Here is a 15772-nt window from a genome sequence, read left to right on the forward strand (position 1 = left end):
TTTCAGGTGAATTTCACTCATATTTTGTGGTTTCCTCAATTTACGCTTGTATGAAAAACTATTTACTGTTATAATTAGAAAATAACAGTTTAGAAGGTATTTAGTGATAAGCATATAAATAAGCTGGAATAGTAGTAATAAGCAGATGTTAATAAAACTAATAAAATACACAAGTACACACATTTACATTGAATGTCATTTAAATAATTCCAACAGCATTTTAAGGCAGCCTTGTCTCCATGTATAGAAATTGTGTAATTATTTACGAAATATGCAAACAACTGTATTGGATTTCAAATGAGTACTTACATTTTTCTGTGGCTGTAATACTTAGGTTGTACCAAGCACTGATTTCCCGATCCAGTGAGTTAGTTGTAGTGATTGTACCATTATCATCGATATTGAACACTTTGCTCCTAGTAATAGAATACCTGAACCAAAAAGAAAGTATACTTTTTTTTATTCTGTCTACATAACAATGTTACATAATAGTCTTTAAGCAATAAGATGTCTTATTCAGTGCATGCCCTACATAGCCAATATATAATACTGAACAACTTTTAAAATAGTTTATTCCTGTATTTAAGATCAACTCAGTGGAGATAGAAAAAAAAAAATGTAACCTGACTTTAGATTTCAATTGATGGATGCTAACTGTAAACACATGTCACTCATTCTCATGTCAAAAAAGAATGTTAATAGATTAATGACTTTAAAATAATGTCAAAAGGCATTTGGGAAATGAAGAGAAATGCAAATAAGTGGGGTAAAAATTAATGATTGTGAATCTTTTTTTTCTATGAAATAAATTAAAATACATCTTCAGCCTACACTAGTATTGATCTCTTTCCTATGTCACAGGTGTTGCTTGCGAATCTGTTCATTTTACTACAATTACTTGACTTGATATTTAACAAATGTTTTTGTTTGTTTAAAAAGTAAATTTGATGAAGGGTAAAGTCTATATAGTAGATAGACTTTTAATTCTTTTGGGAAATCTGAAAGACTTCTGAAATCTGGAATCTGGAATCAGGAATCCAAAAGACTTTTTATATATATATATATAATGTAAAACATATATGCAATACATTATATATGACATATATTTTACATTTTATAACACATTACATATTTTATAACATATGTAACATATATGTAATATACAATACACATATGTTTTATTATATATGATATTATAGATCTATGTATGTATGTATATGTGATATATTACATCATATGTATTTATTATATATTATATATATTTTCATATAATATATGTTTTATATATATACACATGTAAAACAAAAGTAAAATATAGTAGTTCTAATGTGCTTTTAGATTGATTGTGCATCGAAGAAAGCCAAGTTACAAAGTTCTCCCATTAAAAAAAAAAAAAAACTGAAAAATGACCTCCACCTCCACAATGAAAGAAGACTTTGAAATACTCAGCGTATCTCCTCTACATGGAAATAATTAATAATAAAAATTAAAGAGTAATAATAACTAGGGTTCAATAATGGTTTATCATTGCATGTATATTCCTGAAGACTTTGATGAGATATCAATGAAGTTTGCCATAATTATACGGCAAAGATGAGAATATTTTAATTTTGAGTTCAAAAGTTTCCAAAAACATTATACTACTTTGTAGATTGGTATTCAGATAAGAATTCAATAGAAATTACAAATAATTAAGGTTTAGAGGAGTTCAGTTTTAACTGTACCCCCATTTAAAATATTTGTAAGTATTTTCCCTAAATATCCTAAAGTGGTTGCATTTCACATATAATAGATTTGTTGACAAAATTATACAGTGTTTTAACAGTTGTTATTTTGAATTAAATATCTAATCCTATTTCTGTAAAGTATCATTGCACATAAAGCCCATTTAAAGTTTGATAGGATGTTATAGTCTTTAATAGTTTAATGCGCAACTGTTAGAATTTAGGAAGAAGAGCCACATAAACAATAATTGGGTCAGGTCTCATTAATTAATTAAAACAGAAATAAAAATATATGTAGCCTTCTAGGATGTGATATAAGCAATGATGTGTAATATGTATCATTTTTCTTAACCATTTTTAGAAACACAAATTCTCATTATGTAAATTTTTCTCCCCCACTCCACCTTCACTAGACAAAATTTGTTTGGCTTTGAGGTAAATTTTAGTTAAATTTTACATATATGTAAAATACATACATATTTTTCCCATTTTTAAAACTAGGGAGACAAACATCAGAAAATTCATAAATATGTAAACAGCTGCCTTACTTAGATATGTTCCATCATCACCTCAGCAAAATTAAAAATTTGGAATTTTCCCACTAATCCAATTAAAAACATTTTAAAATAATTTTGGACTTACAGAAATATTGCAAAAATAGCACACAGGATTTCTACATGCTCTTCACTCAGCTTTTTCTAATGTTAAAATCTTATGTAAAACTTTAATCTTATTAATAAATTAATCGCTATAATGTAATTAATCAAACTACAAACTACAGTTGGATTTCACAGTTTTTTCCACTCTTATTCTTTTTCTTTCACAATCTAATCTAGAATCCAATATTGTCTTTCATTTTCCTGTGTCCTTAGTCTCCTCCACAATTCCTCAATGTTCTTGTCTCTCAAGACCTTGATGCTATTGAAGAGTATTGGTCAATTATTTGATAGAGTGTCTCTCAGTTTGTCTGATGCTTTCTCATGATTAGACTAAGGTTACATATTTTCGGCAGGAATAACACAGACATGATATACTTTCTCAGGCTATCATATCAGGGGAACATGACGTTCATCATATCTCATGAATGGCGATATTAACATTGAGCACTCGATTAGGTGATGATGACCCCATTTCTCTGGGGTAAGTTGCTATTTTTTTCTTTTGTAATTCATAAAGATCTCAGGAAACTATTTTAAAATGTTCTGGTTTCTCCTCAAACATTTATCCACTAATTTTCAGTATCCATAGATGAGTAGTGTTAACATTTTTGAATACTTTCTTTCTGGAGCCACAAGATGCTCCAGGATAACCTTGTCTTTTCCTTACAACAACTCTGGATTCTAGTTATCAGATGAGTTGCAGTATCTTTGATTGGAGAGCAGCATTAGAAAGCAAGATCTAGGTATTAAGAGTTTCCATTGCTTCTTGAGTTTCATTGTATTTAGGTGCTTTGAGCAGACATCAACAGGAAATATATGTATGTATACTCATGCATACAAACACATCTATATTTATTTCCATATAATTCCTTCTGTCTGTATATATACTAAGAAGGCATTAGTGTATCATACCTCAGATTTTAATCCAGTGCCACACCTTCATGTAACTTTTCTCATTTTTTTATTTGTAACCATTTCCTTTGACAATAATGAATCTTACTCTTCTTATCTACAATATACTTACTTATGTGTTCAATCCCAATATACACGCAGAGTAACACTGCAATCCCTAAATAGTAACCACGTAAAAAAATATACTCAGTATGTAGAGTACATTTCTTCTGAACAGCAATTTTTTTGGTCTCTGTATTTTGAATTGAAATACCCTCTTCCAAAATTACTTAGGTTGTATTTTCCTAATTCCTCTCCGTTTATGTTATTTGTCTATAATATAATAAAGTACACTTGCAGTAGTTTGCCTTCATTTTAGGAATATCTCCAAAGTTCTGTTTGATTTTTTGCCAGAGTTTACACTAATTAGTATTTTACTCTATATCATGAAGAATTCTGTGAACTTGGACAAATGAATAGTCATGTGTCTGCCATCATGTAATGACGCAGAACAATTTTATCACCCTCCTTTCCTTTGTTGTATCTTTTTAGTTTAGGTACCACAGGCTTTGTTTATTTTTGTTTGTTTATTTTTTTAAAATCCATTCACCTCTTGAAGGACATTTGAGTCAATTCCAGTTTTTGGAGGTCATGTATAAAGCAGCCATAAATGCCTGCATACAGGTTTTCATGTCAAAATAAGTGAGTATGTTTTCTAGGCCTCCTGCAGCAAAACACCACAAGCTGGGTGGCGGAAAACAATAAATTAACTCTATGAGAGTTATCAAAATCAAAGCATCAACAGGGTCATGCTTCCTTTGAAGCCTGTAGGGGTGAATCCTTCCATCTCGTTTCTAGCTTCCAGTGATTGCTGGCAGTCCTTGCTATTCTTCCGCTTGTAGATGCATTGCTCTGATCTCTGCTTCAGTTGTCACATGGCAGTCCTCTCCCAGTGTCTACCTTCTTATAGCGACACCAGTCATTTTGGATTAAAATCATACCTGCTCAGGTATGACCTTATCTTAACTATTTACCTCCAAAATCACTCTATTTCTTAACAAGGCCACATTCGAGTGTACTGGATGTTAGGACTCAACTTGTATCTTTAGGACACAACTCAACCCAAAACACAAAGTTTCCTTTTTTCCTGGGTAAATGATTGGGAGTAGGATTGCTGGGTGTTATTCAGTATATGTTTAATTTATAATAATCTTGTATCTTTCTACCTTGATAAACTCACTTATTACTGGGCATTTTTGTGAATTTTATGGAATTATCTAGACAATAATCAAGCCGTCTGCAAATAAAGAAAACGACATTATTTCTCTCCAGCTTGTATATTTTTATTTCTTTTTCTCACTTATTGCATGGCCAGGACTTCCAATATTATAGATTTGGACTGGTGAAAGAATACATTGCTACCTTGTTTCCAATCTTAAGGAAAAAGCGCATAATATTCCATAATTGAGTATAATATTAGCAGCATTCTTTTGTAGATACTCTGTATCTGTTTAAGGATCTTCCCTTCTATTCATATTGTGCTGATAGTTTTTACAATAAATTAATTTTGAATATTGTCAAATGTTTTTTTCTTTGTCTATTGAGATGATATATGACTTTTCTTTTTTAATCTGTCAATATGGTAATTTACATGAAAATATTTTAAAATATGGACGCATCCTTGTATTCCTGGGTGCACTCCAGTTGATAGGGATATACTTTCCTTTTCACAAATAGCTGGAGTTACAATTATTTGTAAATAATTTTTATATTTGTTTATGAGGGATCTTGATCTGTAGTTTTCTTTGCTTGTAACATATGGTAGAATTTATCAGTGGCATCAATTTTTACTAGAACTGTTCTTCGTTTTTGTGAAGGTTTTTAACTGACTTTTTGGTGATATATATATATGCTTGTGTGTACGCATGTGTATGTGTACATATTTATGTGGTTGTATATATATGGTTGTTTGTAAATATATATGTGTGTGTGTATGCTAAGGTTATTTATCTTTTAATATAAATTTAGTGGATTCTCTCAAGAACTTCATCTAAATGTATAGGCATAGAATTGTTCAAAGTAGCCTTATAATCTTTTTAATGTCTGTGGGATCAGTATGTGTGCTCCATTTTTCACTTCTGATAATAGTAATTTTTGTCTTCTCTTTCTCTGTTTGTCCCTTGGTCTTTCTCGATAGAGATTAATGAACTTTAGCAATATTTTGAAAGAATCTGCTATTGGTTTCATTATATTACTCCACTGCTTTCAATTTCACTGCTTGTGATCTAATCTTTTTATTTCTTTTTTTTTCTGTTTGCTTTGGGTTTTATTTGCTCTTTTTTTTTTTTTTAACAGGAAAGAATACGCTATCTTTCTCATACTTACAAAATATTTCAAAATTTGACTTTAGGCTTAATTTAAAAGGAAACTTCAATAATGTCCAAAAAGTGAATCATACCCATTGATAGGAAAAGAGTAATCCCTGTATCTGAAGTCCAAATGAGTTAGGCAATTTTTAGTCATCACAGACAGCTATTAAAAATTACCATAGACTGGGCAGCTTATAAACAACTGATAGTTATTTGTCACATTTCTAGAGGCTGGAAGTATGAGATTATGATGCCAGCATGATTGGCTTCTGACAAGAGCCCTCTTTCAGTTGCAGACTGCTGACTTCTGTGTCCTTACAGGCAGAGAGAGGCTGAGAGAGCTATCTGGGTTCCCCTTTGTAAGGGCACTAATCCCATTCATTAGGGCTCTACTCGTATGACTTGATGCCTATAGGACCCACCTTCTTGTACCCACCTAATACAATTTCATTGAGATTTAGGATTTCAAATATGGGACCCACCTTCTAATACCATTTCACTGGTGTTTCAGAATTCAAATATGAATTTTGAGGGACATAAACATTTAGTCCTCTGAAATAATACATAGTCTTAGTGATAAAATTTAAAAAATTAAGAATAATTTCTTATGAAGTTCTTAATAATTTTATGGTAGAAATTTTATTATAGATTGTTTGGGCTCCTCTAATTTTTTTACCACACTAGGCTCCTTAAAACAATTCTATAATCTCACTTTCAAATCTAAATATCACATTTTCCATCATTTCTGTGCCCCATTTTTTTTTAAATTGACATATGGTTAGTTACTATAATTCATATAAAGGTAGATCTTGCTTCTCAAGCTTTTACGACCTCAACTACAGCAATAATATTTTGTTAAACCAGTTTATTTTTCCCACCCAAGACTTGATGAAACTGAGTTTGGGAATTTCCATCCTTTACAGAAACAGCAGGTGATTCTTACTCAGTAGGAAAAACTAATATGAGTTTAATGAATTGGGGCTAATTTACTATGTTTAATATGTGTTAGTGTTTCTCCCAAAACAAAGAAACATCCCTAAGGCTAAAATACAGTGTCCTAATATTTCTTCTGGTTTTCATAGCTCTTACCATGCAGTGAGTATTAAAGAAGAGATATTATCAAATTAAAACTCAAATTGAAATCATTTTGCATTTTATGTTCAAACATTTTGGGGATCTTTTGCTTACAAAGAAAAAAGGAAATAAAGAAACCCAAAAAGAAGGCCTCCTGAAATGTGCTGAAGTGGATATTTTCATATGCATCTGATTTTGTTTTTATGATGTATTTTGAATGTTTGTTAAATCAAGCTATATCATATGGAAAAAATATCAACAATATCAACAACAAAAACTGCTGTATCCTCAGTGATCCTAACATATGTACAAAAAGCAATATTTACAGCCACTTTTAAATGAAAAAACATCTGTGAAATCATTAAAATCTATTTTTTAATGGATACAAGTTATTTTAAAAAGTAATAATTGCCAGTATAAAAGTGAAAATCATTAGCTAAAATATTTTCATACTGAAGTAAGTAGACACCAATGGTGATACTATAAAATACAAAACCTCTTAAGATTTGGTTGCACCTTATGTTTTTCTTCATATATATGTAGCATTTTCACATGTAGTAAGCATGCAGTTCTTCACGGTGTATTATTGTGCTTTAAAATATATGCAATGTTATTATCTATGCATCTCAAGCATGATAAATTATAGTTTATTCACTTGTATTCCTAAAATTGTTTTCAATACTTTATTATTATAAATGATAACATATTGAATATCTTAATCATCAAAGCATTTTTTAACATTCCATATTATTTAGTGTTCCCTGAAGAAAAATGAATAGGTATATAGATATATTTTTTAAATAATTGATATGCACTTATACAATTACTAAAATATCTATGACTAATTAAGAACTATATATGCATATCAGAAGGCAACATTTTATGAAATGAACTATAATAGAAAAGTGGGAACATTTCTTGGTATCAAAAATTAAATTGAGCTTTTTCACTGAGCTACTGCAAGACCTTCACAGAGCCAAGCAGTAGCCGGCATCTTAATTAACACATGAAGGTTTATGGAAAATAGATGAATAAGGAAAGGTGTTGGAAAAATAATTATGTAACAAGTTTTGTTTTTTTATGCCCAACCAGACTATACCTCAAATACTAAAACAAACAAACACAAAAAAAATAAAACAAAGGAAAATAAATTATAACATAGTAACTGAAAATAACAGACTATTTTAATAGGTGGCAAATAGTCGTTTAATTGTAATACAAGAATAGATTTCTAACCCTTTGAACTCCTTTAAGTGGTATCCTGTAAAACACAGGTTCCCAACTCCCAGGCCATGAACTGCTACCTGTCCTTGGCCTGTCGGGAATCTGGCTGCACAGAATGAGGTGAGGGCAGGCGAGCCAGCCTTACTGTCTGAACTCCCCCTCCTCTCATATTAGGGGCAGCATTAGATTGTCATGGGAGCATAAACCCTGCTGTGAACTGTGTATGTGATGGATCTAGGTACAGAGCTCCTTATGAGAATCTAAGGCCAGATAATCTGAGGCAGAACAGTTTTATTCTGAAATCATTCCCCTTCACCCCACCAACCATGGAAAAATTGTCTTCCACCGAACTGGTTCCTAGTGGCAGAAAGCTTGAGGACCACTGCTATAAAAGTTTTCCCAATTTCTGAATATCATTTCAAGTAAATAGTATTTAAATAAGCCACTTGTTGTTGTTGTTGTTGTTGTTGAGACGGAGTGTCACTCTGTCGCCCAGGCTGGAGTGCAGTGGCTCGATCTCAGCTCACTGCAAGCTCCGCCTCCCGGGTTCCCGCCATTCTCCTGCCTCAGCCTCCCGAGTAGCTGGGACTACAGGCGCCACCACCACGCCCAGCTAATTTTTTTATATTTTTAGTAGAGATGGGGTTTCACCGTGTTAGCCAGGATGGTCTCAATCTCCCGACCTTGTGATCCGCCCGCCTCGGCCTCCCAAAGTGCTGGGTTACAGGTGTGAACCACCGCCCCCAACCTTAAATAGGCCACATTTTGATCAGCTTTGTTTCAGCTCTAATTGGGGATTAAAAAAAAAAAATTTTTTTTTTCTCTTATCTACTTTCCCCAATTAAGAGGGAATTATAATGCACTGAATTTTAATTGGTAATTGCCTCTTTCTTGTACGTGTTTGAAATCACCAATTTTACTGCACCTTAACTGACATTGCAGTTCCCTATTTTATTTAAATTGTTACAAATTAAGTACGACATACAGAAATGTAGATACAGATATAACCTTGTTTAAATTTGCATGCAGGCTAGGCGCGGTGGCTCACACCTGTAATGCCACCATTCTGGGGGGCAAAGGCGGGTGGATCACAAAGTCAGGAGTTGGAGACCAGCCTGGACAATAGGATGAAACCACGTCTCTACTAAAAATACAAAAATTAGCCGGGCGTGGTGGTGCATGCCTGTAGTCCCAGCCACTGGGAAGGCTGAGGCAGAAGAATCGCTTGAATCTGGGAAGCAGAGGTGGCAGTGAGCCGAGACTGCACCACTGCACTCCAGCCTAGACAACAGAGTGAGACTCCCTCTTAATAAAAAAAAAAAAAAAAAAAAAAGAAAGCAATTTTATTTTTAATCTAATTTATATTTACTTATTTATTAATGCAAAACTGACCTTACAGACATACCTGATAGGAGATTTCCTATTGTCTGGGTCTGTGGCAGACACCACGCCTACAAATGATCCTTGTGGGGTTTCTTCAAAAATTTCAAATATGTAATACGGAAGGAGGAAAAGAGGAGGCTCATCAACATCTTCCACCTGGATCTTAATGAAAGTGGTGGAAGCTTCAGTGTGGTATTTCATGAGCTGCTCATCAACATGATGGTTTTTAACTTTTGCTCTAATACCATAGTGGTTCTGGTGCTCAAAATTCACTTTCTGCAAAGAAATACAGTGTACACAGAAGAAATGGCTTTAATAACCCAAGATACTACTTAGAAAAAAAGTTTTACCTGTTAAAGTAAGTCTCAGTGGCCTTTCAGTTAGATTTTTCTTTTTATGTATGTGGATCTCTCTGATATAATTGTTAATCAGGCATAACACATCTGTGTGTATATTGTCAGTTACCTATTTTAGTTTGGAGATAACATTATACTTTTGAGGGCATAAACATCTAATGAAACTGAGAATTAATTTCCTAGTATTTAAGATATTTTCCAAAAAGTTTTCTTTTAATAGAATTAAAACAGTGTTCTGCATATAATTCAAAAAGCTCTGTAATAACTATATCATCTCTAAAATCCTTTTCTCCATAAAATAGAAATTACAGGTTCTCATTTCAATTATTTAATGAGTTAAAAATTAACCAGTTACACAAAATAGGATATGTTTTAATTTTGCATTATTCTGCAAGGCAAATAATTTTAACATGTCTACCTTTTTTAATATAACTATTCCTTCTTGAGTTTCATGATTAGTAATAATGTCAAATGTCTGTGAATCATCCTCTTCAATGCTGTAATCCATTTCTGCATTCTCTCCTATGTCATTATCATATGCCATGATTGTTCCTATAGAAGTCCCAGTGGGTGCAGATTCAGAGACCGTCAGGCGGTATAAACCTTTAAAAACAAAATTTGAGATATTTTGGATAAATACTTAACATGGAAAACTTGCAATTATAGCATTCTTTATTTATGATCTCTAGGGAATCCCATACCTACCTTTCCCAGTTACTTGTTCTTAATCTTTTTTTCTTTCTCTTTTTTCTTTTTCGTCCTTCCTTCCTTCCTTCCTTCCTTCCTTCCTTCCTTCCTTCCTTCCTTCCTTCCTTCCTTCCTTCCTTCCTTCCCTCTTTCCTTCCTTCCTACCCTCTTTCCTTCCTTCCCTCTTTCCTTCCTTCCTTCCTTCCCTCCTTCCTTCTACCTTCCTCTCTCTCTGCCCCCATATATAGTCTCTTTCCCTTTTTTTTTTTGAAATATAAATACTTTCTAATATCTCATTTGAGCATCTATCATCATCTCTCAAATATATCTTAGGAAAGTCTATCACCAATATTACTTCTATTTACATGCGTGTCACCTCAGTGTTCATGTTTTATTTTTTATTGTAATCTTCAATCATACTAAATTAAATTCGACAGAAATAACTTTCAATTTTACTCTAACATTCCTGATACCTGAAGTTACTGAATGAATATACATGTGGAATAAAGGTGGGAGAGTCTGCATGCAAATAGCTGAGTTCCAAGAAAAACAGTTTGATTCTGAGAGCTTCTGAGGGTCTGAGCCTGCATTACATTAGCTATAGAGGAAATGCAAGGAAATACAGATTGAAAAGAGTTGGTAAATGAATGTAATAGAAAAAATATTTTGTAGTCAAAGATGACCTAGTTGATTTGGTCCTGAGAAAATAATTGCAGATGTATTTTAAAAACATAAATATAACTATAAATTGCTGGGATTTTTTTTTTTTTATTTTTCAGGAGAAACTTGAATAAAACTGATATAGAACTACACTATTTTTAAATTATTATTTGCAATTGCATTTTCATCCATGTCAATATATGACATTATTCGTGTCAAGCGGCATCAGCAAACATGCAATATTTTAAAAGATGAAACTCCTTAGAATTCTAAAAAACATGCACATATAATAAAATTCTTCTTTAAAGGGATTCCTATTTCGTTTAGAAGCATGGAGGAGGCAATCACTTCAAAGACTGCATTTGGGACTTTAATTTTTAAGTGGGATAAATGTTATTTTTAAAGTGCTAATACTTTACTACTTTTTTAGAGCAGGTGTTGAAGATTGACTATGTAGTAGTGCTTTTTACATTATAGAAAAATTAAAAGAATTGTCTATGCTATTGGAAAATTAAAAATCACTAAGACATTAATCTGCAGAAAACAATACATTGCCATGAACATGAAAGCGAATGTTTAAAACTTAAATGTTATTGAGCTGATATTAAACTATTGGCCTTCAAAATGAAAAAGAACTGAAGTATTTTCCTCAGTAAATATTTTGTCTATACAATTTTCCATACTTTCAAAAATTATTTTTTTGAACACAATTTTTACAAGGCCCTGTCCTAGAGGCTGGGGCTAGAACAGGTGACTATATATATATATATATATATATATATATATATATATATAAAGCTGCCACCATCAGCTGATATTTTTGATGATAAAACAGACAATAAATAAGAGCTACTGGTATATATGAAGGTAGTATTCTGGTGGAATAGTTTAAAATTAATGATAAGGTGTAAAGTATTCACTGTAGATTTGACTTTTGGATAAGAATTGAAGAAAGGAAATGAATATCTGGGGAAAAATAATTTCAAGAAGAGGAAAAGCCAGCGAGTCTGGAGTGTTCTGGGAAAAGAGAGGACAGTTGCCTGGTGTTGGCTTCTTAGTAAGCAAAGGGGCAGATAGAAACACTAAGGTTTCAAGAGGTAATGAGACAAGACTGGACAATGGCAGATTACTTCAGACCATTAGGACTATTTAGGTGATATTCAACCTAAGGACTTTTACATCTGTGAGGGAGATGGGAAGACCTTCAAGTGATATGATCAGATGTGCATTTTAACAAGATTATAAAGCTGTGATGAAAATAAACTCAAGGAGAACAATGGTGTAAGCAGAGAGACTAGATGAGAGCCTATTGTACTAACAGAGACAAAATAAGATGGTGGCATGAGCCAAGGTGCTAGAGATGTAGTTGGTGAGAAGTGTTCATGTTTTGGATATTTTCTAAGGCAGAGAAAACAGCATCTGCAGATAATTAAATTTTCACTCTGAGAAAAAGAAACGTAGAAAAAGTAGCTTCAATTCTTTATGCAGGGAAGGAAGAGGGTATGTGTGTGGGTATGTATGTGTATGTGTGCGTTGTGTGTATGTGCATTTGCTCACAGAATGTTGAAAGCCAGGAGCTATCAGAATTGTGGAGGTCATCAATTCAGGCTGAGTGAAAAATTATAGTTGACTTGAATATGCCCACCATAATCTGAGTGGGATCACTAATTCTTCACAACAGTCGTGTTTATATTGAATAAGCAAGATTTTGGCTTGAAAAATATGAAACCTGGATGTTTGAGTACCTGTGATGGGAAAATCTGTAGGAAGAGGGGGTTCAGAGGAGGGGGCTGCTGGAATCAGCAGCTGGGTTAAGTGTATGTCAGGTTTTAAATGTGTAATATATGTATGTGTGTGTGTGTGTGTGTGTGTGTGTGTGTATCCGGAGCTCAGTTAAGAGTATGTTAGGTTTTAAATGTGTATTATACATGTATAGTGTATTTGCATTATATATTACATATGTATATTATATGTTATATCCATGATATATAGTGAATGTATCTTATATATAAATCTATTATATATTGTTATGTTATATAGAAATATTTATACATTATATATGATATACATTTATATGTAATACACATATATATTATATATAATACACATTTAAAAACTAACATACACTTAACTGAGCTCCTGATTCCAGCTGCCCCCTCTTCTGAAACCCTTCATATATATATATAAAATATATATTTAAAATATATATATAAAATATATGAAGTTGATGAGTAGACAGATGTACTCTTGTGAAGCTCATGGGAGAAGTTCAGTCTGGAGATGTATATTTAATACGAGCTTGTCAGTACAGAGGTGGTACGTAAAGCCATGTGTCTGGTTAAGATCATAAAGGAATGAGTATTTGACTCACAGATATTCTAAAGTTTAAAGTATATATAGAAGAAGAAAAGGCAAAGAATGAAAAAACAGGGACTAGTAAGATAGAAGAAAAAGCTAATGAGAATGGAACATTAAGGTTTTCAAGGAGAGGTTGATCAATTATGTCAAATTCTTCCAATAAATCAAGTGTTATAACTGAGAATTGACATTCCATTTAGGTTATTGATAGAAATGATCAGATCAGTTTGGTCAAGTAGTGTGGATGTAGCTCAAATGGAGTAAGTTCTGAGATTTTGAGGTCATTAATTGAAAACAATAAGTATTCACAACATTTTAAAAAATATTATCTAATGAGAAAGGAGAAATACAAAGCATCTTTAGCTGAGTATGGAAGTGAAGGCACGAAAGTGTTTTTGTTTTGTTTTGTTTTAGGATGTGAGAAACAAGAATAATAAGTATGTTTGGATATGACAGATATGAACCAGCAGAGGACGCTGTTAACACAAGGGAGAGGGATGTTTGAGAGATGCCTTTAATTGGGAGAGTAGAGAGTGATGCCCACAACACTGGGTATAGGTATTGAGTATTTAAATTGAGAGGAGGGTAATGGGATTCCCACAAGGGAAAATCGTGTGGACAAGAGTAAGGAGGCCAGTATCAGATTCACCCACACTCATATTTGAGTGAAAGTACTAAGAGTAATACCATCATCTCTCATTCAGATTCGAGTAACGAAGACAATTTTAAAACATATTTTAAAATTCTAATTTGTTTAAAATATTTTAATATCAAAGTTGAGAAAAATCAGAGGGAAACTGAGAAAGGGAGTAGAAGCTTCAGGATATTTTATCGCAACAAGTTCTTTGGGAATCTTCCTGTCTTCCAGAGTCTTCTACTTGCTATTTAATCATCATTTGCATAAAATTTAGACCAAATTTATTGAATAAATTCAGTCACTATTTCCCACATATTATACACCAATTATTTTATAAAGTTCTGGATATTTCATATTTAACTTGACATTCTCCTCTTGCCTTCAGAGGCTACATTAATGTTGTGGACAGTCACACACATCATACATTACACTACATAGAGAGAGATGAAGGTGTAAATTCTGACCCCTTTGCCTATAGTCCATCCACAGAGGAACTGTTTTCTCAACCCATATAACAGTGGTAATTTTTTAATATGACCAAATTTAAAATGGTGAGATAGGGCAGAAATTAAAAATTGAGATTTGTGATATTTATTGAAAAATCAAAAGATCTGATAACCTTGCATGTGTTGGCTATCCTCAGTAGTGTATTATTTAGGTGTGGGCATTTGTGTGTGCACACACACATTAACAGTATTCTCAAGTCTGTACACTTAATGAATGGAAAATTCAGGGTTTAAAAGCAAATTTGTATGATGCCAACGTCCTGTGCTTATTCATGGACTCAACTACCAGAAGGAAGTCAGTGAAAGTAATACTTCACTTGGGCCATTAAAAATGAGATGATTTCACTTGACTTTGAGGAATGGGGGCAAGGTACAGAAAAGGATAAGAAAAAAGTAATCAAAAGATAGTTTTGTTTCTGTCTATAAACAACAACTAAGAAATCATGCTATGGTATAATTTTTTATTGGTTCCTTTCTTTGTTCCATGATAATTAAATTTTCTTCCTAGCATGATAATTACTTCTGCTTTCTGGAAGTGCTTATAAATGTATTTCTGTAGCTCAAACTGTATAACCTAAAAAATAAATTTCCTAGAAAAGAAATTCCTCCAACAATTGCATAAGAAAATTTTATGAAGCATACTATGTGCTTATATTTAGCTTGTAGCAATTGCTTAAATTATTAGAGCAGGTGTGGCCTATTCTGACTATAAAGTAAAAAGAAATACAAAAAGTCATTTTTAAATGATTATCTATGGTTTGCAGAAGAAGGACCCCACAAAGATATCTGTGTCCGAATTCCCCTGAACCCGTAAATATATTACCGAAAGTGGCAAAAGGGAATTAAGGTTGCAGATGGAATTCAGGTTGCTAATTAGCTGACCCTGAGATGGGAATATTATCCTGCTTTATCCATTCAGTCTAATTACATGAGTGCTTAAAAGTAGAAGAGGCAAATGTGTGGGTTAGAGAGTTGTCAGTGTGTGAAGTATGTGGCACTCCTTGCTGCTTCTGGGATGTGTGGGCTAAATCAAGAACCATAAAGAGGCCTTCAGGAATTAAGGATGTCTCCCAACTTACAGCCATGAAGAAAACAGAGACCTTAACTCTACAAATATTGTAAACTGAATTCTGCTAACCCTTAATTAACTAGGAAGTGAATACTCCCCTAGATCCTACAGCGAGAAATGCCTCCCGGAATCCTTTGATCATAACCCAATGAAACCCATAATACATTTGTTTTAA

The 15772-nt window shown here is 32.8% G+C and overlaps 1 protein-coding gene across 2 annotated transcripts in view; it reads right to left on the bottom strand.

Annotated features, from left to right (window-relative positions):
* CDH19 (cadherin 19) overlaps nucleotides 1–15772 on the bottom strand; it is a 103688-nt gene that overhangs the window by 33733 nt on the left and 54183 nt on the right. For both annotated transcript variants that reach the window (XM_003914465.5, XM_021930209.1), the window contains exons 6-8: nucleotides 10099–10283; nucleotides 9347–9600; nucleotides 310–431 (exon numbers count right to left, since the gene is read on the bottom strand). In XM_003914465.5, the coding sequence (XP_003914514.1) occupies nucleotides 310–431; nucleotides 9347–9600; nucleotides 10099–10283 (561 nt within the window). The remainder of the gene's footprint in view (nucleotides 1–309; nucleotides 432–9346; nucleotides 9601–10098; nucleotides 10284–15772) is intronic.

The sequence above is a fragment of the Papio anubis genome, chromosome 19 (assembly GCF_008728515.1).
Source record: "Papio anubis isolate 15944 chromosome 19, Panubis1.0, whole genome shotgun sequence".
NCBI classification, from domain to species: Eukaryota; Metazoa; Chordata; class Mammalia; order Primates; family Cercopithecidae; genus Papio; species Papio anubis.